Genomic DNA, 22,292 nt, shown 5'->3' with positions numbered 1-22,292 from the left:
CTTACCCAGATGATGCTTTAGCAAGAAGTGGTGTGTTTCAGTGGCACAAGGCCTTTTCGGAGGGCCGGGAAGAGGTCGTCGATGAAGACCGTGCTGGAAGACCTTCGACTTCGACAAACACCGACAATATGACTCGTGTGCGCGAAGTTTTGAACTCAGACCGTCGACTAAGTATTCGTTTAATTGCCCAGGTGTTAAATTTACCAAAAACTGTGGTTCATGAAATTGTGACGGAGCATTTGAACATGCGCAAGGTGTGCGCGAAGATTGTCCCAAAAGTGCTCACTGACGACCAGAAATTGTGGCGAATGGAATTGTACCAAGAAAATTTGAACATGTGTGAAAGTGACCCCCAATTTTTGAATAACGTAATCACAGGTGACAAATTATGGATCTTTGAGTATGATCCCGAGACAAAGAGGCAATCTTCCAAGTGGCACACGCCGGCGTCTCCTCGCCCAAAAAAGGGAAGAATGAGCAAATTCAAAGTGAAAACGATGCTCATTGTCTTTTTTGACATCAAAGGCATCGTCCACCATGAATTTGTTCATCCTGGACAAACCGTCAACGGCAAGTTTTACGTGGAAGTGCTCAAGAGACTCAAACGAAGGGTCAATCGGGTCCGACCAGACATCGGAGCCGACTGGAAGCTACAAGATGGCGTCGGACAAGATGGCGTCGTATAGTGCAGTAGTGTCAAGATCGCGTTCGCAAAAAGACAGAGTTATAAGGAATGCTAGTTGTGCGAAATGCTACAAAATAGTTAGAAACGGAATTATATGTGATAACTGTGATAGATGGTATCATTTTGATAAATGTTGTGAAGTTAGAGCGGATAATATTCCAAAAAATGACTGGCATTGTGAAGGATGCTTACAAACGACAATGGCGTCTACTCAAAGGTGTGAAAACAAAAGAAAATCGAACTGTGAATGTGATAATAGGGATCTGGTAAGTGAACTATTAGATGAAATTATGTCTTTGAAAGAAGTTATTAATATTTTGAAAGGTGATATTGTGAAAATCAAGCAAGAATATACTTCTGTGGAAGAGAGGCAAGTTAGGCATGGTGTGAGTAACCGGAAAACGAATGTGGATGTGGATAATATGGTAGTAGAGACCGAGTGGCAAAAAACAAAACCGCGTAGATCTAGGCATATAGAAATTTCAAACAATGAGCCTTGCATTAGTGTTCTTACATCGAATAGATATTCCGTACTAACCGAAATAGAAGATGTAGACGAAGAAAACTCAGTGCCGGTAGTGCAAGGCGACACAGTGATCAAGTTGAAGTGCAAGGATAATAGGACGGATGTAAGAAATAATAAAATCAAGATCTATGCAGATAGTTATGGTCGTGGAATTTCTACAATATTAAGAGATATGAACCATGATAAGTTTGATACAGAAGCATGGGTGAAACCAGGGGCGAAATTCGATAAAATTGTGACAGAGGTAAGGAACAATTGTGCTAAGCTAACGGATAAAGACTTTGTTGTACTCATGGGAGGTGCGAATGATGTTGCTAGTAACGAGACAGAAGCCGCCGCTGCTACACTACGGAAAACTTTGGCAGGTCTAACACACACGAACGTGATCGTTATGGGTATTCCACATAGACATGATCTGGTAGACTGGTCAATTGTTAATAAAGAAGTAGAAAAAGCAAACATTGTGTACGGTAAGATATGTAAACGTTTTAAGAATGTAACAGTGGTAAATATCAATAAGGCTGACAGAATGCTTCATACTAGACACGGTCAGCATTTTAATGTTTATGGTAAAAGGAAGTTGTGTGAGTCTATAGGTAAAGTTATTGAAAACAGGTACTGGAATATGAATCATAAAATTATCACGCTGAGTAATGAACAGGGAAACGTGAATTAAAGGCCAAGCTGATTCAAGATGAAGTTTGGCCGGTTTCGTACAAGCTAAATAACAACAATATTAGAAATCATACCAGGGAACAATATACTAACAATAATAATACTACGTCTATGACTGACTTGAGTGAAGATAATATGAATTTTGACCTAAAAATAGGTTTTCTTAATGTACAAGGTTTAAATAACAAACAGCTTGCTGTAAACGTTTATGCTAAAGATAATATGTTTGACGTTCTTGGTGTAAGTGAACATTGGTGTCATGAAAATGAAATACCATATATTGTGATGGATGATTATTATGTAGCCAATAGTTATAGTAGAGAAAAACATAAACGCGGAGGTGTAGCAATTTATGTAAAAAAGTCCTATATGATGAAATGTAGTATATTAGACTTAAACTATTTATGTAATGAACTACATTTTGAGGTTACAGGTATCTGTATTGAAGAGCTTAAGTTAGTTATAGTATCTATTTATAGGTCACCTGACGGAAACCCCGTTATTTTCCTAGAAAATCTTGAGAAAATATTTAAATTTTTAAGTAGACCTAGGTGGAAGTATTTTAGTATTGTTGTTGGGGGTGATGTAAACTCCCACTTTGATGTAAGGCAGGTCAAACGCAGTGTATCCGAATTATGTAACTTACTTAGAGAGTACAACTTCTGCTATACGAATGACAAACCAACTAGAGGATTAGCCTGTCTTGACAATATATTTACAAATATAACAAAAGATCGTATATCTAGTGATGTAACAATTTTTCCATTAGCAGATCATGACTCTGTCTGGATTAAAGTAGGTTCCGTTATTGCTAGGAAATGTGTAATTGAGGAGAGTAAAATAATAATTACAAGACCAATATCCGACGAAAGAATTTTACATTTTAGAAATTCATTGAATAATATAAATTGGTTGAATGTGTTAACTGGACCTACCTCTATGAAATCAGCTAATAATACGTTTGAGCGTTTCATGCAGGTTTTTCTGAATGTGTTTAATACATCTATTCCTCAAAGGAAAGTTAAAGTTAAAACTAACAAAAATAAAGTAAAAAAAATAAATGGTAATACAAATTGGTATACTACCCAACTTGCAACTATGAAATGTACAGTTATGTCATTATTGGCATTATACAGATGGGATAAAAGTGAAAACAACAAAGAAAAGTATTTGAAAGCAAAAAAGGATTATAAATTAGCGTTAAATCAAACAAAAAAATTATATAATGTAGCAAAAATTGAGGCAGCACCCAATAAATGTAAAGAGGCTTGGAAATTAATTAACGAGGTAGCTAAAGTTGGTAATAGGGATAGTATACCCATTTCCCCTGATGAACTTAACACATTCTTTATTAAATCGATTGAGGAAATACGTAAAAATACAAATATAGGGGTCTCTGACATAACTGAACCGCATTCTAATAAATGGGTACAGAATAATTTAGTTTTTACCGGGGTAACAACCGCAGTAGTTTTAGATATTGTTAAAAGAATGAAGTCCTCGGATAGTGTTGATATTTATGATTTATCAACAACTCTGATTCAAAAAGTAATTGATTGCATTGTAAGTCCACTTACATATTGCATAAATAGATGTATAAATGAAGGTACTTTTCCTGACGTACTAAAGCTGTCTAGGGTTGTTCCAATTTATAAAAAGGGAGACAAACATTGTACAGCTAGCTATCGCCCTGTTTCGCTGGTCCCTATCTTTTCAAAAATTATCGAATACATTATAAAAATGCAGTTATGTGATCATTTGGAACAACTTAATATAATTAGTGATTCACAGTTTGGATTTAGGGCAGGAAGATCTACGGTTGATGCTATAGACTCATTAGTAAGCAAGGTTTTACAAGTTTTTGAGTCCAGGGGTTTTGCAAGGGCCACATTCTGTGACCTGAGCAAGGCTTTCGACTGTGTTGACCATAATCTATTATTAAATAAACTGGCGTATTATGGTGTAGGAAATACTGGTCTAAATTTATTCAGGACTTACCTTAAGGATCGTAGGCAAGTGGTATGTGTGGGAAGGGAAAAGTCACAAGTTGCACAGGTTGTATATGGTGTACCGCAAGGCTCAGTACTTGGACCTTTGCTTTTTACTATAATGGTTAATGATTTACCAAATTGTGTAACTAGTCACTCAATTTTATATGCAGATGACACAACATTTCTCAGTGTTAGCCACGACTTGGAAAAATTAGAAGAAATCACAGAAAGAACATTATCTGAAGCTGGATCGTGGTTTAAGACGAATGGTTTTTTCCTTAATGAAGGTAAAACGAAACATTTAAACTTCAGTTTAAGAGGTATGGCAACCGAGAACAATTTGGACAGTGTAAAATTTTTGGGCATTATTATTGATAACAAATTATCATGGGACTCTCATATTCAATATATTACAGGAAGACTTTCAAGAGTTATATATTTGATAAAAAATTTGAGGAATCAGGTACCACAAAACTATGTAAGATCCGCATATTTTGCGTTTTTTCAAAGTATCTTACTATATGGTATACTGTTATGGGGAAATGGTAGCCATGTGAAGGACGTTCTGTTGTTGCAGAAAAAAGTTGTGAGAATAATGATGAATGCAGAGAATACGTGTCATTGTAAACCATTATTCATAAGATTAAAAATAATGACGGTAATCAATTTATATATATACAATGTGTTGATGTACATAAAGGGCAAAACATCGGAAATACACTATAGGCATGACATACACTCATACAACACTAGGAATAATAGACGTGTCAACGTACCATATTTGAGATTAACAAAATCACAAAATAGCTATGAAGCCATGAGTGTGAGGTTATATAATAAATTACCTATAGAACTGACACAGCTACCTATGGGTAGCTTCAAAAATAGATTATATTCTTGGTTAGTAAAAACACCATTTTATTCAATAGATGAGTTTTTTGAATACGATAATATTTAATTTTTGTAAGGTAATAATATTTAAGATATGTTATTGTGGTGAACTTTAGTATTTTAGCACTTATTGTAGATAATGAACAATCACTATTGCTGTACATTATTGTAGTAAGTTATAATTTGACGTTGTCTATGGCTATGTAGCTGATTCGACAATAAAATTTATTATTATTATTATTATTACACCACGACAACGCCCCGGCTCACACAGCCTTTCTTGTGAACAGCTACCTGACCAAGGCCGGCATCCCAACGCTTCCGCAGCCGCCCTACAGCCCAGATGTGGCCCCCCGGACTTCTTTTTGTTTCCTCGCCTGAAACGCCCGATGAAAGGCAAGCATTTTGAGACGACAGAGGGGATCCAAGCAGCTTGCACCGCGGCTCTCAAGACTATTCCGGAGAATGACTTCCGTGACGCCTTCAATGCTTGGAAATCGCGCTGGCAGCGCTGCATCGACGCAGAAGGAGCCTATTTTGAAAGCTTTTAAAGGATTGTAACGATTGGCTCAATATTTTTTTTAAAAAATCGACTCAGTCCTATTACTTTCCGGACAAACCCTGTATATACATATATTTTTAGTTTAACCCAACGAAGTGGGTAATTGATGCTAGTAGTCCATATTCACAAGTGAGACTTCAAATAACTTGGAGTTTGATGCCGTTATTTTGTATTTCTAATACAGGTCGAAAGTACGCGTATTCACTGAAAAAAAGGGCTTGGTCAGGAATACCAAATTTGTTTGGTCAGAGCATTTGGTCACTTTTTTTGGTTAATTTAACCAAAATTTGGTCATTTTGACCAAACGTGTTTGGTCATGAACACTATATTTTTTGGTCAGAACATTTGGTTGATTAATTTGGTTATGCGAACCAAATTTTAACTGATTTGGTAATTATTTGGTTTTCCTGACCAAAATGTTTAGTTACAACGTCACATGTGTTTATTTGCATTCTATGTAAACATTTCGATTACGAAAGTGTGGATCGCATTAGCGCTTTATACCGTAAAAATAAAAAGGAAAAGAAAACGTAGGGCAACAATCATAAGGGACATGTCTTGGAAGTAAAAGAACTGTGTGTAAATGAGGTTGGTTTGCACTATACAACTTTCTCAACGAGTAATTTTCACTTTTCAACGACGTAATGGATGCCTATGTTATAAATTTATTAAGAAGCTGGAATTTACCGCAGCTAATCGACATGTTTCAAGGTAAGTGTACTTTTTCGTATATAGGCTATTAATTTTGCTGTTAGTTCATATGTACTTATTCTATTGGCTGTAAATTTGGCGTATCAAATACACCTTTGGTAAACTTTACAATGCACGCCCCAGCTGCGCATCGATATGTAGAACCGCTTTCAAAGGGTGTAGAATAGAGTAGGGTAGGGTACATTAGAGTAAGGTAAGAGTAGGAACGGGTTAGCTTAAGGTTAGGGAATTTTTGATCCATTTTCATAGAATTAATAGAGAGGAATTTCTCGCTTCAAAGTGAGTACCGGTATACCACCCGGAGCGGGCATTATTAAGGTAAACCTAGGCCCTTACATATAGATAAGGGGGGCATTGACGACACTAGAGCAGGGTATAAAATTACAGGGGCAAGAGTTGGGGTAATTTCTATTACCACTAGATACTTCCGGAAAGGGGTAAATAAAGTGACACTAACGCTGGTAGTTTGCAAAATAAATTTGTGCATTTATAGTTTACAGATGAACAAAATTCTAAAGTTTACGGAAGAAATATGGTGTATTATTTAGTTTCTCCTCCAGATCACTTGGTATTGACTCTGACTTACTTGGTAGGGGTTACCATTCGTTATTTGTAAATATAAAGTAGTCATGAGTATAAGTACAGTGCGAACGTATAGCATAAAAAACTACGCATAAAACACTAACCAACTTGTGCTATATGGACACGGAAAACCATTTATGCTATCGAACAGAGTCAGAACAGAAGCGTAGCAGCGGGGCCCCGACAGTTAGAAACGATTTGCGTCCGTAGGGAGCAAACGCGTCAGCGACGGTGGATATTCGCATAAACGAGGTAGTTAACAACAGCTTACTCTAAGTCACAGTACTGGGTCCTGAGCCGTCGATGGATTTGGGAGAGATACTAAATGTCATCCGAAATATAGCCTAAAGCATAATTTTGAAAGAACATTTCATGGAACCCAAATATAGAATCCTTACCTTTGAAATCGATATTTCTCGTGACATACGCTGATAAAAGCGTGCATTTAGGGGGGCGCGGTGGCTCAGTGGTAGAGCGTTCACCTCTGGTGCTTGGGGTCCCGGGTTCGATCCCAGCCCCCGCCAAGTGAACTTTGTGGTGGACAAACACCGTGCTCGTGGGTTTTCTCGGGGTTCTCCCGTTTCCTCCCACTTTCTTCATTCCACCATTTCACTCATCTCTCATCATCACCGTCTCCTTTAGCCTCACCGGCATAATCGTGGGACGTAAAACTTAAAGATTTCATTTCATTTTTTTTCATTTAGGTGGGCACTAAAAAGCGCGAATGCTATCTAACAGTCAGGGCAAAGCAAATTTGGTGGGCCGAAGCGGCATCGCAGGGAGCGGGCACGTCAGTGATGGTGGGTATACGCGTAAGTAAAGATATGAAAAGAAGTGGGATATTGCAATGATACGAGTTTCAATAGCACTTGTCATACTTTGACACTAGTAACGCTCCACTTGTAAACGTAAAATTCAGCTTGTGTACACTATGTCATATTTCTTCTGTAAATTTTACAAAATTGTGCTTCCGTAACATGAACCACTATCCCCTCCCTATATATATTCGAGTGTATACTTCTTATTAGGTAACTTCTATTAGGTATTCGGAAAATATTACATTCTTCAAAGCATTCAGAGAATAGTGTATTATCTCCAAAAGATAATTCTGTGGTTTGGAGCAAAACGACCAATGTCAGAAATTGCAAAGAGGAGAGAGAGAGAGAGAGAGAGGAGACAGGCTATGATTTCTGCATAGAACCTTTCATTGTTTGTTAGAAGTACATAAGTCGTTGAAAACAATCGGTTAGCATTAGACTTATTGTTATCCATAGGTACTCGTTATGCACCAAATTACAAAATTATTTGCATGAGTTAAAAATGCTCTTAAATTCTTGTTGTTGCTTCTATACCATTGTAACTTTTACAGTATGAAGCTGAAGTATGAAGTTACCATGAACATTTTTCTCTTTAGCTTTGCCCAAATACACCCATTTCTGTAAAGCCCAAGAAAAAAAAACTGGGGTGAGCAACTTCCTATACTCTTTGTGTGGCACATGATCGCGTAACATACCAAATTTCGCTTGGTAGTGTAATACAACTTAAATGCTTTCACCATTGTATAATTCTTTTTTGATATTCAGTAAATATCTTGTTAATTATAAACTTTCAATCTACATTTCAGAACAGGAAATCGACGAAGCAGCATTTAATTCATTAACTGATGAACTAATTACTCAGTTAATTCCCAAAATAGGGATACGTGCAAAGTTCTTAGCAAAATTTAAGGAATTTGTAGAAACAAACACAGTTGAAATTTATGATGTGCTAGATGACGGTTCTCTCTCATTTGCTTCACCATCAGTGTCAACGCCAGATGACTCAGTGTCAGTTCGATCTGAAACTACAGAAAGCAGTTGTTCCATGCCAGCACCAACTAAAAGAGGAACTGATACGATGCTGAAACGAGAAACAAATTTCTCTACAGAGTCTCGGAGTCCGAAGCTCTTCAAGTTGACAGATTTTGTAAGTGTTCTGTCTTTAGTCACTTGAATATCAATTGATACAGTGATACTTATGCTGCACATATGAACTGTGCAAATGTGATTCATTATCAGTCGAAATGTAAAAGATTTTTGCGTTCACTTTTCAATCTGGTGACAGCCTGCGTGTTATTTATTCCATCTTTGTTGGTGCAAGTAACTTTTCTCGGGATATCAATCACGTGTTGTGCTCGTTGTAAAAAGTTTCGAGAACAGACGTTGTTCTCATCATCAGGGTCAGTATCATGAGAACAATGTCTGTTCTCGAGACTTTGCACAACAAACACATCACCTGGCTGATACCCCGAGAAAATTTATTTGCATCACGATACGAGGAAAGCATCAGATGCATTGAAAGAGTTTTTGTAACGTCCCACGGTTATGCCGTTTAGACTAAAGTAAACAGATGATTAATGAAAGTGAACGTTCGCAAATGTTTTTGTGCTCACACCGGGAATTGAATCCGGACCACATACATCAATGATACACCCGTTATCCACTAGAGTAGCTGGGAGGGCGAGGAGATTGGTATTCAGTTATATTTTTGGTTATTTCAATTTAAGCGAAATGACACCAGAATATGCAGGATCTTTAAAATTGTAAAGGAACAGGAGGAAAAGGTGCAAACCTTAAAGGTACTACCTCAGTATTTATTAACTACAAGTGAAAATACCCGGATTCGATTTCGTATAAAATTTGATCTAGGTAAACAGCATCTCTGCTCTTAAGTTCCTAATCATAATTCGTTTGTATTTATTCCGTCTCCTTTAGCCTATGAAGCTAAATCAACTGTTGATATATGGTCGGGAAACATTTGACAAGTACTTTTGACGAAAAAGATTTGAATGAAAAAATCTTCTCGATTTTCTTAAAAAAAGAAATGCGTTTATCTATAAAATGTATATTTTCATGGAGTTAGTAAAAATAGATCATACTAAAATACCAACTTTCGTTTCTTGTCACGCCAGGTCTATACACTTTAGTATTTGTCAAACAATAAACCGAAAGATTCGCGTATATAGTAATGGTGTCATTTCATAAGCGTCATTATAACAATATTGCAATTTTAGAGCTGCACAGGGCTTATTTGCCTCCCATGACATGAATATAAGGTATAATTATTAAATACTATGGAATTATTTGAAAATTGTAAAACTATAATTTTAGTGATAAAATATTAAATCCCAAACCAAGGGAAAATGTATACATCTCGGATTTAGCCGCATGAGCTCTAGTTTAGGAATATGATAATTTCGTGCAGTGATGTGTATGTAGTAGTGATTATTTGCGCTTATCACATTAAGGAATACATTTAAACGTTCCGAAAGGCAACGCATATCACCATGACACTTTTCCTAAAAAAGTAAAAATAAAGCCTTCAATTGCTCATGGAATTGTAAAAAGTGTGAAGTTGCTATATATATTAGATGTATGTGTTTGTAAAGTCGAACACTTCTGCTTAGTGACAGCATAATGTTTATAAGATATGTGCAGGGTCCGTATGTTTTCTTCGCATATGTTGCACGAATACAAATACTTCCTACGCTTATGCCATGGGAACTAACTAGAAGAATAATTCTTTCTATCGAACCTCTGGGTTCCGAACGGCTGTAGTGCGTTCAAGACATCCCCACCGGAAATTGATCTCGCTACACGCAAACCACAGTTCAGAACTTGTCCGAAGCAAAAATACGTGACCTTGTGAACATAGTAATCATGTTTGAAGTGAAAACAGCAATGCTGCTGTAAACTCCTCGTAAGTTAATGTCCTTAGTTTATAGAACAAACAGACTTAAATGTATTGAGGGACATTGTATATTTTAAGCAAAATTGTGTTTCTTTGAATATCAATCACTAATAACTTGTGGAAAGAATACGTGAAAAGCAGAAATTATCAGTTTGATTTCTATTCATAATTATTATTCATTTATTTATTTATATAGTTATTTATTATTAAATATGGTTATCCTTCAACAGAAGTTAATCAGCAATTAATTTATACAGAAATGCAAAATTGAAATTCTATTTCAGTGATTTCGATTAAATGATCTTGAATGACGTAATCGTACATGTAATGCTGTTTGTTTTTTTCTCAGAATCTTGAGACTTTTCTAAAACAGAGCTTAACAGGCAGGAAAGTTTGCAATGAATACCTTCAAAACAACAAATTGTCTGCTATTACTAGGAAGCAGTTAGTTACAATATTAATTGATCATTTTATGGAAATGAATGAAACTCTTTGCAATGAAATATTTCAACATTTGGCATTACAGATAACTGAGCTGTTTCCAACGGAATGTCAGGTATGCATATAACTAACGTTTCAGTTATTATATAGACACTTTATTCACATAACTTTCAATCTATGTTACTGCTGGACATTTGAATAGCATAACTTCGACCTTTTAACGTGGGAGAATGGGTTTGACGAGAACTTGGAGAACTATTGAAGCAAATAAGGTGGGGAAGGAAATAAGCTGACTTTATAGGGTAAATTTTATGCTGGAAATCGTAAGTTGTGCTTTGTAATGTTACCAGTCTATGTGACAATGAGAGAAAAATAGTTTATCTATTCCACACCACTCCCCCAATATATATATATATGCGAGAATACCCCATGCAGAATTGAGGGTTTGTTTGTAGAAAACGTATGCTATACTAAAAGTAGAACATCACATAGAAGAGTATAAATATGATAAATTATTCTGTAATTGTCTGAAATGTTTTTTTTATACATAATTTCATTTATTAAGTTTATAATTCTAAATCTTACAGTAACAATGTCTCTTTCAGGAAGTGTATTATATTCCACCGAAGTCACAAGGTCCAAATCAGAAGATTTCAAAAGGAAAACTCGTTGACAAATATAGAAATACACGCAAGTCGTTAAGAAAGTTTGGCGTTGTTGCAAAGTCACGTGCTTGTCCGTCAAGAGAAAAGCGTGACACTGGAACTTCTACACTAGATGGTAATGTTTAAAATGTAATCTAGTAAATGATTTATTCATCTCTGATCATACTTTTAAAAATGAAAGGAAATCTTTCAGTTTTACGTCCCAGTTATGCCAGGTAGACTAAAGAAGATAATGATAATGATGATAAGAAATGAATAAAGGGGGAAGGAACGGGAGAACTCCGACAAATCCACACACACGGTGTCACTTAGCGCGATTTGGAATCAAACAAAGTATCTCACACGTCAGAGGTCAACCCTCTACCACTGAACCACCGAGGCCCCGATCATACTTTAAAAACTGCCAATGATTTACCTATTTTGTGCCAGGGTTTGCAAGAACCATGTTTTAAAAAATGGTTTAGTTTTTTTTTTCCTGCTAATTGAACGTATGGAACACATTAATATAAGTCGATACTAACCTGAAAGTGTTCCTGTAAGATTAAAACGTGGTTCTTCAATGTTCATATGTATTTCTGGCAAAAATATCGTGTGCCTTTCATCAGGATGGCTCAAAACGTAAAGTGTATATGCGTTCAAGCTGAGTATTTCAATAGTATAAGGTAATAATGGGACTGTGTAGATATTGTTACTGTTTACAACATGAAACTACAGTCGAGAAATTTTTCACCTACTCTTCAGTTAAGCAACCAACTAATCTATTAAGGATTAAATAGTGCACTAAATTAATCGATACTTAGTTTCTATGTGTTTCTATTTACAAGACTGAACAAGTCCAAATTTTGTATGCTTAATCTTCAAATCCTTCATTACAAGAGTTACTTTGTTGATAAGAAATCATAAGTAGCATTTATTACTAAATATTTTTGCGACTCTCTTCGTCGTAGATAGTCATTATACTTATATAGTACCACTATTACGTTATACCATTGAAGTACTAAGCTAGAACATGTAATTTACATCAGTTCTACATGTTTGAAGAATTAAACCATTCTGATGAAAGGCATTCGATATTTGTGCCGGAAATATAGATTACCATATGAAGGCAAATTTCAAGTTCAGCTTCACAGGAACAGTTCCAGGACATTTTTTTTTTTTTTTTTTTTTTTTTTGTAAATATATTTCTTTCGTTATTATATATTACATATGGATATAAATACTTGTACAGAAGACTTATGAAAATATAGAATCATTTTAACTGATATTTGAAAAAATATAGGAATTTATTTATTGAGTTTTTAATGTAATGCAGATCTGTTTGGTAAGTTTATTCTTCTCTTTCAGAATGTGGCATAGATATTGAAAACAGCTTAGCGTGGCTAAAGCATAGTGTCGAGCCCTGGCAGGAAGTACTTGATCACTGGAAGAAAACGTTGAAAGTTCGATGCAAGCAAGAGGGCAAAACTGTTCATGAAATAATTTCAACTTGGCCAGCATTGAAGCAGCCTTTGGGATATACATTGGTAAGATTCATTTAATTAACCTGCATTCTGTTTTACTACTAAGGACTGTGTTCTTACTGAATAGGCCATAATTTACAAGCATTGAATTATTCTTTGGGGCTGAGAACACTCATACAAAATCTTTTGCTCACGTCCAGAAGTTGATTTTTTCATAACGTACATTTTAGAACAGAAGTTTTCTTTAAAATTGTGTCGCGTTTGACCAGAAAATAGTAAAAGCCTTCAGGATAGTCATACTGAATATTGCAATGACATATACTAGTGTAGGTATTTGCATGTGTGAGCTAATAGACCTTAGTTGTCATAAAACCATAATAAAAATATATATAAATGGTGGACATGAATTACTTCCTTGTCCTCTTATGTAATATCTGTTCATGAATGTTGAGATATCTTGAAGCAGGTCTGAACTGCCTGTAGGTTGGTGGTTATCGGTTCGATGCCCGGTAGGTGTATAATTTTATAAAAGTAATTCAGATTCAACTACAAACTATAGATTCCTTCCTGTTTAGCTCCGGTGATGAAAGAGGATAGAGGCAATCAATGAATCTGGAAAGTTTTTGCAGTTTCCTTTTCAAAAAGTGAACATTTTGCATTGTATTTAGATTGCATATTAAAAGAACTAAAACATGTCTAATAATCTTTTTTGCTGGTTCTTTATAACATATTCATCCACATGCATGTAACACAAAGTGGGAAAGGATTAAGTTCAGTTTATTAGCAACTCGATCTTCCTTTGAACAACTAGATGAAAAGCTCAATCGCAAGTCTGAAAACAAATACTCTAAACCTAAAATTATTGTTTCCATTTTTAAGACGCATATGATTACGTGGTCATACATTACGAACACGTGCACTGGCTTTACCTTGCAATGGAAAGGAACGTATCATATTCAGTAAGATAACAATTGAGAACTGAGTTCTTACAACACGATGTCACTTGCTTATGAAAGCGAGATCTCAGAAGAACAATACTTACATGACTGATAAACAATCTTTCTTGTGATTGCTTACCAACCAAGCATATACGTACAGCAATAGAAACTTTGACGGTGATTTTTTTAAATGCATGAAGTACTTTTCGATTCAATAAGTCTTTTTCTTTTACTCAGTAGATAGCAAATAGTGGTTTTATTGTCTGATAAACGCTAACAATATTGTACAATTTTCTTCACTTTGTCCTTTGACAAATTAATATGAAACCCTAGCGGCCTTATTTCAGAAAGTAGAACCTTGGCTTTACATTCGGAAGCTTCCGGGCTCAAATCCGGTCATCGTGACTGAAATTTCCGTGGATTTTTCCTCAGTCATTCCAGCAAATACCGGGATGGTACCTGTAATATTAAGTCCAGATCAATACTTTCCCCATCCTTGCCTAATCTATCCGAGTAAATAGACCTTTGTTTACATTAACCTATATAACCAAAAACCATTATAACACGACGAAAGCCCGTGATGCCACAACCTCAATATGGGTCTAACTGGCAATTATCGTCAATGTAACATCTTCTTGCACTACGTTTCTGGCTTTTGTGGTCTACTTATTTAAGCTACCAGTAAGTCAATTTCCTCAAGATGTTGGACAACACCAGAGGAAAGCAGGTTGAATTTGAACCCAAGTCCAAGTCCATAAAAGTACACGCTGTAACTAGTAGTTTGTATTGAAATTGTTACAGTTAAGAAATTTCATTTATGCACGTAAAGGAAGTTGTGATTCTTAAAAATTAATGAAATAATGTTATTAATGTAAATGTTTTAATACAATGGAATTCCATTTCCAGATTGATCAAGATTTCAAAGACTTATATCCTGATCATACATCCTTGTTCGTGAAATGGGATTCTGTCAGTAAAAAATTGGAAAAACTAATGAAGAAACGGCTACATGACGCTCCAGCAGTCGAACTTTTAAGTCTGTTAGACACAGAAAGTGTTACAGAAGGTAATATTATTTTTGTGTTCTTTCATTCTTCCTTTGTTTCTGTTTCATTAACTTGAAATTGTAATTACTTGTATGAATGAAGTAGATTTTTCTATGTGAATCCAGTTTTATTGCAACAAGTATGTTGTAATGATCATATTAATAATTATACATTGGTTGTAAGTAGTAGACACTATACGTACAATATATACTCAGTTGTTCAGCATTGATTCAAAGAGTAGATCTCATTTCTCCAGATAAGCCTCTGTTCAAACCGGAAGTGGTATGAATCAGTCGTTTAGGGTTTCAACATTGATCGTTATGAATCAAACATGGTTATTGATAGTTAGAAACTGTTTCCCTGATTCGATTTAGCGTCTCAAGTAAAGTAAACACATTAACCGGTGTTTCTGTACAAAAACCGAAAATAGTAAAGCTATACTACTACTTCCGGTAAAATAGTGGCATCCATACAGCATCCGAATTTTTTTTTTTCTACTGAAACCGGGAGAAGTAAAAACTAGTAGTTATTGTAGTTTCAATTTTGATTCCTAATAATTATAACGGATAGCAGAAATCTGTTTTTCTTATAGACTCAGCGCACGAAGAACAGATTATCTCTCTCTCCCTGTATTGGAACCGAAAGTTATGTGTCTACTACTTGCGGTTTTGTTATTAAATTGGCATAGTTTTTAAGTCTACCATAGTTTCAACTGTAAAACAAAACTCACTCATATTGAGTTACTAATGATTAAAGATATAATTTTTATAACACTGCAAAATAGTTCACTACTAAAAACAAAATGACGTTCATTCATATAGTTCTTTCTTATCCATCACAAACATTGCAGATTTGTTTCAAACCATTAAGCATTAAAATTAATATAGAAAATAATGGAATTGATTCACAGAGCTGCAATGGGTGGGGCATTTGCCACTGCAAACTACTGTCAAATGTCCGGTAGGCATTTTAATCGAAATAGTATATAATTTTTAAGATTTTATATGGAAGATATAATAATGCAGGAGTCCGCGTATAAAAAACAATTTCGGTAAAAATATTTTTTATTTTATATTCTATTGTATAGTTTTCATTTTTATTTTTAGATACCAGATCCAGTGTACTACTTTTATTGCTTGGTACCCTGTGTAGGTCAACATCACATATAAAAACATCGAAGAAAATTTGGAAGCCAACTGTGAAAGAGTCTCAGGATAGTTTCTTCTGTCATGTTAATGTAAGTAAAGTATATTTTATTCTATTGATTGATCATGGTCAGCCAGATCAGGTGTCAACTACGTATGTTTTGTTACGAAAATAAAGTTACGTCTTTTTATGGATCTGGCATGGGCATGAATAATATGAGAATTAGATCTGTTAAATCAATATTTCGGTGGAGAGAGGCAATGAAAATCTTAAGAGGGGCAGAAGCGGGGTCGCACTTGCTATTAGCCAACTAGGCCCATGCCTGGAGTGCAAAATTTAAAAACTATTGAGATAAACTCTCACATTTCATTTCAAACTCTTTATAAACATCTGATTGGCATTATATTTCATACAGAAACATAACTTAGTTTATTGTTAATTTCAAATAACGTGAGGACGAGAGAGAAAGAAAGAAATGAAGTGAAATTTTTAAGTTTTACGTCCCGCGGTTATGCTGGTTAGGCTAAAGGAGACGGTGATGATGAGAAATGAATGAAATGGTGGAATGAAAAAAGTGGGAGGAAAGGGGAGAACCTCAAGAAATCCCACGAGCACGATATTTGTGCACCACAAAGTCTACACGGCGTGAGCTGGGATCAAACCAAGGACCCCAACCACCGGAAGTGAACGCTCTACCACTGAGACACCGCGCCCCCGAGAGAGAGAAGTAGATTATTATCCATTGCTGGCTATCCATAATTATCCAATTGTATCGGGCGTGGACGAAAGGTTCAGTTTTCTAGAATACGTAACACAGTTCGTAGTCCGACTGGGATTGTGGGGTATGCTTGGAGATCACACAGTGAAGGTTCAACAACTTGTTTATTAATAGAGTTGGTCTTCTTCCCCTATCTCCGATCATTAAGTTCGGAGGACTGTAGCGTAAACTAAAGTAATTTGTGCCTTTCAAAGTGGTATGAAAATGTTCTCGCCAATAATTCTCCCCCCCCCCCCCACACACACACTCTTCAAAGACACACGTTGGAAAGAAAATTAAGGTTACGCCAAGAACCCTGTTTTCGGAGTGTGAAGCTGTGCTACGACGTTTCATTACATGTGAACAAATACGAACTCGATACATTTATTTAATAATAACCAAACAGTGGCCGCGGTGGCTCAGTGATAGACCGTTCATCTCTGGTGCATGAGGTCCCGGGTTCAAACCTTGCTCCAACCAAGTGAACTTTGTGGTGAACTAACACCGTGTGCGTGGGTTTCCTCGAGGTTCTCCAGTTTTCTCCCACTTTCTTCATTACACCATTTCATTCATTTCTCATCACAGTCTCCTTAAGCGTAGCTGGCATAACTGTGGGGCATAAAACTCAAAAATTTCATTTCATTTTAATAACCAAAATCACTTACTGAGCATAAATGTGATCTATTCTATATTCTCTGTTGGTAAATGCTAGTGAGGAAGTTCTTAAGTCTATTTGAGGACAAGTTGTCGAGTTTTCGTAATTTAGTAGCTTCTGTCCTTGTTTGAACGTATCGTTTTTCCAGTCAGATATAAATAGCTTTTGAAAACCTTTGCAGCTTTTAAAGCATTTAAGAGCTTTTAAAACTTTGCAGTATTAGTATTACTTACCAATTTTTTAGCTTCAAAATAACATATATTTATAGGCGCAAAATGCATATGTCATTGTAAATGTACAATAAATAATGCTTCAGACTATTGAGGAAGCAGAAATGTCTTTGTTCTTATATGTAAGAAAAATTATTTAAGTATGTAACATGATCAGTTAACCTCTCTCTAATTCCAACAGGTAATGGGTGATGTTCAACCCTTCATGGAAACGAGAGACAAGAAGTTATCGATGTTGGGTTTAACACGCCAACCCTCAGTAATTGTTGTGGGCTCTTCTTTAAAAGACATTCAAGGAACGTACGTGATAATAGACAACACCCTTTATCTGCTAGACAACGTGCTCAAGGGTGTGGACATATGTTTTAAAACTTTTTTTGTGTTTAACGCAGAATACCCTAAGGAAGGGGAACATCTTTGGCTTCTTCTGCAAAAAGCGGTATATGACATAAGTACTCCTCAGGATAAACAGATCATAAGTGTAAATACACTATTGTTGGACATGATTGGTCTTTAAAACAAACTGATGTGAAATACCGGTATTTACTGCTCCATCTTTTCAAATAGGGTGTGATATACTGTTGAACATTTTGATTCAAGAACATCACGAGTTGTTCCTAAAAGTTTTCAATGAACCTTTGAAACCAAAGTACCATTTTATGTGTCATTATCCGATGATAATTCGTCAGTCAGGACCGTTAGTTCACTTATGGAATATGAGATTTGAAGCAAAACATAACATTTTTAAATCTGCGTCATATGTAACTACGTCACGAAAGAATCTTACATATACTTTAGCTTTAAGACACCAGTTAATACAAGCAGAAAGAATGTTAGGTCAACGAGGACTAAAGTCTTCCACAGTATCAGTCGGGCCGGGAGAAGAAATACTAGTATCATCACATACTGATTTTATACATATAAATGACATTCTTCCTAGCAGATCTTTCGAGATGAGTTATATACCACGATGGGTTTCAATTAAAGGAACAATGTATAAACCAGGCATGATTCTTGTTCTTGATATTCTCAGTCACTTTCCTGTGTTTGGTAGTATTACAACTATTTTAGTTAATCGAGAAGAAACTGTAGCTTTTGTATGCAAAGAGCTAGAGACTATATCTTTCAATGAACACGTGTATGCATATGAAGTAAAAAAAAAAAAAAAAAACAGAAAAGCTGGTCTGTGTTCTTCATAATAATATAGTTGAGGTGAGTCCTACTTTTCTTGTAGCATTGGGTAACAATATGCTCTGCGTTCCTTTACGAAATGCGCTTTAAAGGGATAACTTGAAGGCAATCTTGCTTGATTGTGTAGCAATATTAAAACTTCCAGTTAATTTAGAATTTGTCCAAGCAAAGAATTCTATTCTGTGACTAATAATACTACATTCCTGTTCCTAAATGAACGGGCTGCTATCAGAACAACATATTTGTTCAGTTATAGGAGGATTGTCACACAATAAATAGTTATACGAGAAATTAAGAATGGTAGTAATAAGTTAGTAGGAATGAATGATTTTTTAAAAAAACGTGAATGTTGAAGAATATATTCTCGTCTAACAGCAATGGAGAGCTTTCAGGTAATGCACTCATGAAACCTACATTTCAGTTGTAAAACTTGAACAGTCGTAAATTATGTATCTCCCAAGCTTCCACTGTGTATGTGTATCGTCCAATAGCTTAATTAAAACTAGTTTCTCGCTCAGTTAAGAATAGTTCATAATTTATTTGAAAGATCTTCAATGCTGTTTGCTGGGAGTAAAATTATAGCTTAAATTTTCCTATATTTCTTTATCTTTTTTTGTTATAAAGATTTATATTTGGCCTAAAAATGTTATTTTATTTTCAGTAAACAGTTGATAAATGTTAGTATCATTGTTTAATTTTGAAAAGATTTATATTTGGCCTAAAAATGTTATTTTATTTTCAGTAAACAGTTGATAAATGTTAGTATCATTGTTTAATTTTGAAACGATTTATATTTGGCCTAAAAATGTTATTTTATTTTCAGTAAACAGTTGATAAATGTTAGTATCGTTGTGTAATTTTGAAACGATTTATATTTGGCCTAAAATGCTTTTTTATTTTCAGTGAACAGTTGATAAATATTAATATCATTGTTTAATTTTGAAACGATTTATATTTGGCCTAAAATGCTATTTTATTTTCAGTGAACAGTTGATAAATATTAATATCATTGTTTAATTTTGAATTTAATATTTTTGTTTAATTTTGAAGTCTGTATGGCTCAGTTGCTATACTCAATTATAATAAAATTCTTGTGTAGAAAAGTATTTTATGTACATTCTTTATATCTTAAAGTCGTTCTACTTTTCTCCAAAAGTTGATTTATAACTTTGTTCATATATGTGTGTACATGTATTAGAACTTTATGAAAATGTAGATGTATTTATGTACATGCATGATATTCCAGGAATAAACCGACAAGCCTCGCATAGTGTGTTCAGGACCTCCGTATAAGAAAAAGAGTTTATTTGCAACTTTGATCGGAAGCGCCTAATTATGCAGATGGAACCAATTTAAGGTAATTGAAGACATACAAGAGTCAAAAAATGCGTCTGAGCCGTGAGTGGAACCCGGGATCTTCGTCTTACCATGCAGACGTGCTACTCAGTCCGCTCTCAGTAACAACTATACATTCTTTCACTCTTTATAACGATGTTGTTCCACAAGGTGGAAGAATGTATGGCTGTTCTGGGAGCGGACTGAATGGCGCAGTGGTAGCGCATCTGCATGGTAAGCGGGAGGTTCCGGGTTGGAGTTCCGGTTCAGTTATATGTTTTTCAGTCTTTGTATATCTTTGATTTCGTACCTACAAAGGGTCTGGTGTGACAAAATTGGTTGTTTTCTCAATTTATCAATATATTAATGTAATTATTTGAATTGATCGTAGGATACTACATTGAATGAAACAATCGAGGAACTTTGCACACGGTTGAGTACCTCGATACGAGAGGGTTGTTTTAATTTGATCTGAAACGTTTAATTACGGAAAAGTATGTATGTTCTACTTACCTTAAATTGGCCTAATTTCTGTAATTAGGCTTTTCCAACCGAAATCGCAAATAAACTCTTTACTTATAGTGAGGTTCTGAACACGTGTGCGATGTTTCTCGGTTGTTTTATTCATTGTAGCCACTCCTGCGAACATTTCTACTGATTATCTTAAATTGGCCCCAGTTCCGTAAATATGTATTTCCGACCAAAGTCGTAGATAAACTTTTTTCTTGTATTAACATTTTAAATACGTATGCGACGTTTTTCAGCAACTAGTTTCTAATTTATTTTCAAAAATCTTCAATGTTGTTTACTGGGAGTAAAATTACAGTATAAGTTTTCTTTAAGTTCTTTACGTTTTTTCTTGAAGTTTTGAATTTGATCTAAAAATCTTACTTTCAGTACTTTAACAGATGTTAATATCATTGTTTAATTTTGAAACCTGTATGACTCAGTTGCTGTTTTTTTACTATTATTATTTACAATAAAATGATTTTGTAGAAAAATGTTGTGTGTAAATTCTTTATATATTAAATAGTTCTATTTTCCTCAAAAAATTGATTTGCAACTTTGTGTACATATACATAGAGTTTTAAATTTACATGTATTCGTATGCATATTTCGTATGTTGCTTCAAAATGTATATGTAAATCTTATTTTTGAAGAAGTTCTTAGTAACTAGAAGCAATAACTTCTAACTTTATATGTGGGTTACCGCAAAAGTCATGGCAACTTTTTTTTTTTTTTCTTACGAAAATGGTCACGCATCAAAAACTTCTGAAATATCCAAATGGAAGGTTAGCATATACGTAAACGTTACATGTAAGGAATCGTGTAAACATACACATCTACATCAGAATATAGCACGAGAAAAAAAAAAGTAAACATGATTGTTCGTATTATGGGAATATGTATTTATATCCAATCTATACGTAATATTTACATATGTATTAACTTTCCATTTGCATGTTTAAAAATTTCTTGCTTTGTTACCATTTTCGTTAGAAAAAATTTCCCATGAATTTTGTGATAACCCTCGTATTATTTTCAGTTTAGTACCTATAGCAACAGTCTTTGGTAATTGCTACCAAATGGTTTGGTCAAATTCACTAAATACGCGTTTAGTATTTGCAACCAAATTATTTGGTTCCATGAACCAAATTTCGTTCATTTTAACCAAATTTTTGGTATTCCCAACCAAATTCTACTTGTTTGGTCATTATTTGGTCAAAATTACCAAATGCATATTTGGTACTGGTAACCAAATAATAGGTTCCTGCAACCAAACAAATCGTGACCAAACGATTTAGTGCTGGTGACCAAGCGTTTGGTTGGCGCTATATTGACCAAACGATTTGGTACCCAGGAACTATTTTTTGGTCAATTTGACCAAACTTTTTTTTCAGTGTTCATATAAATTGAGTTTATACGAGACATAGACAGTTGTCATTTTTAGTTTCCACTCAAATTATTGTAAAATATTAAGAGGTTTGATTATAATAATTATTATTTTAATTTTCTCCCTCTTTTTTGGTCACTATTGCAAAACATATCATCATCATGATCATAGCTATTCTGCCA

The 22,292-nt window shown here is 34.9% G+C and overlaps 1 protein-coding gene across 6 annotated transcripts; it reads left to right on the top strand.

Annotated features, from left to right (window-relative positions):
• Window positions 1-1,988: 1,988 nt before the first annotated feature.
• Window positions 1,989-21,205, top strand: LOC145680702 (uncharacterized). 6 transcript variants are annotated; one of them, XM_081751618.1, is made up of 8 exons: window positions 5,527-6,041; window positions 8,248-8,588; window positions 10,702-10,908; window positions 11,399-11,573; window positions 12,803-12,981; window positions 14,763-14,922; window positions 16,009-16,139; window positions 17,872-21,205. In XM_081751618.1, the coding sequence occupies exons 1-8, from the start codon at window positions 5,975-5,977 to the stop codon at window positions 18,205-18,207; spliced, it is 1,596 nt and encodes a 531-aa protein (XP_081607744.1). In that variant the 5' UTR covers window positions 5,527-5,974; the 3' UTR covers window positions 18,208-21,205. The 6 variants fall into 6 exon arrangements, 4 of the variants coding, with proteins under 4 accessions (XP_081607744.1, XP_081607745.1, XP_081607747.1 ...); XM_081751619.1 differs by having other exon boundaries at window positions 5,528-6,041; window positions 8,428-8,588; window positions 17,872-21,204; XM_081751621.1 differs by having other exon boundaries at window positions 5,528-6,041; window positions 20,128-21,197.
• The last annotated feature ends 1,087 nt before the right edge of the window (window positions 21,206-22,292 follow it).

The sequence above is a fragment of the Thermobia domestica genome, chromosome 3, assembly GCF_964235325.1.
Source record: "Thermobia domestica chromosome 3, izTheDome1.hap1.1, whole genome shotgun sequence".
Lineage (NCBI taxonomy): Eukaryota > Metazoa > Arthropoda > Insecta > Zygentoma > Lepismatidae > Thermobia > Thermobia domestica.
Note: the sequence above shows the minus strand (reverse complement) of the source record. Positions and strands in the feature narration are given on the sequence as shown.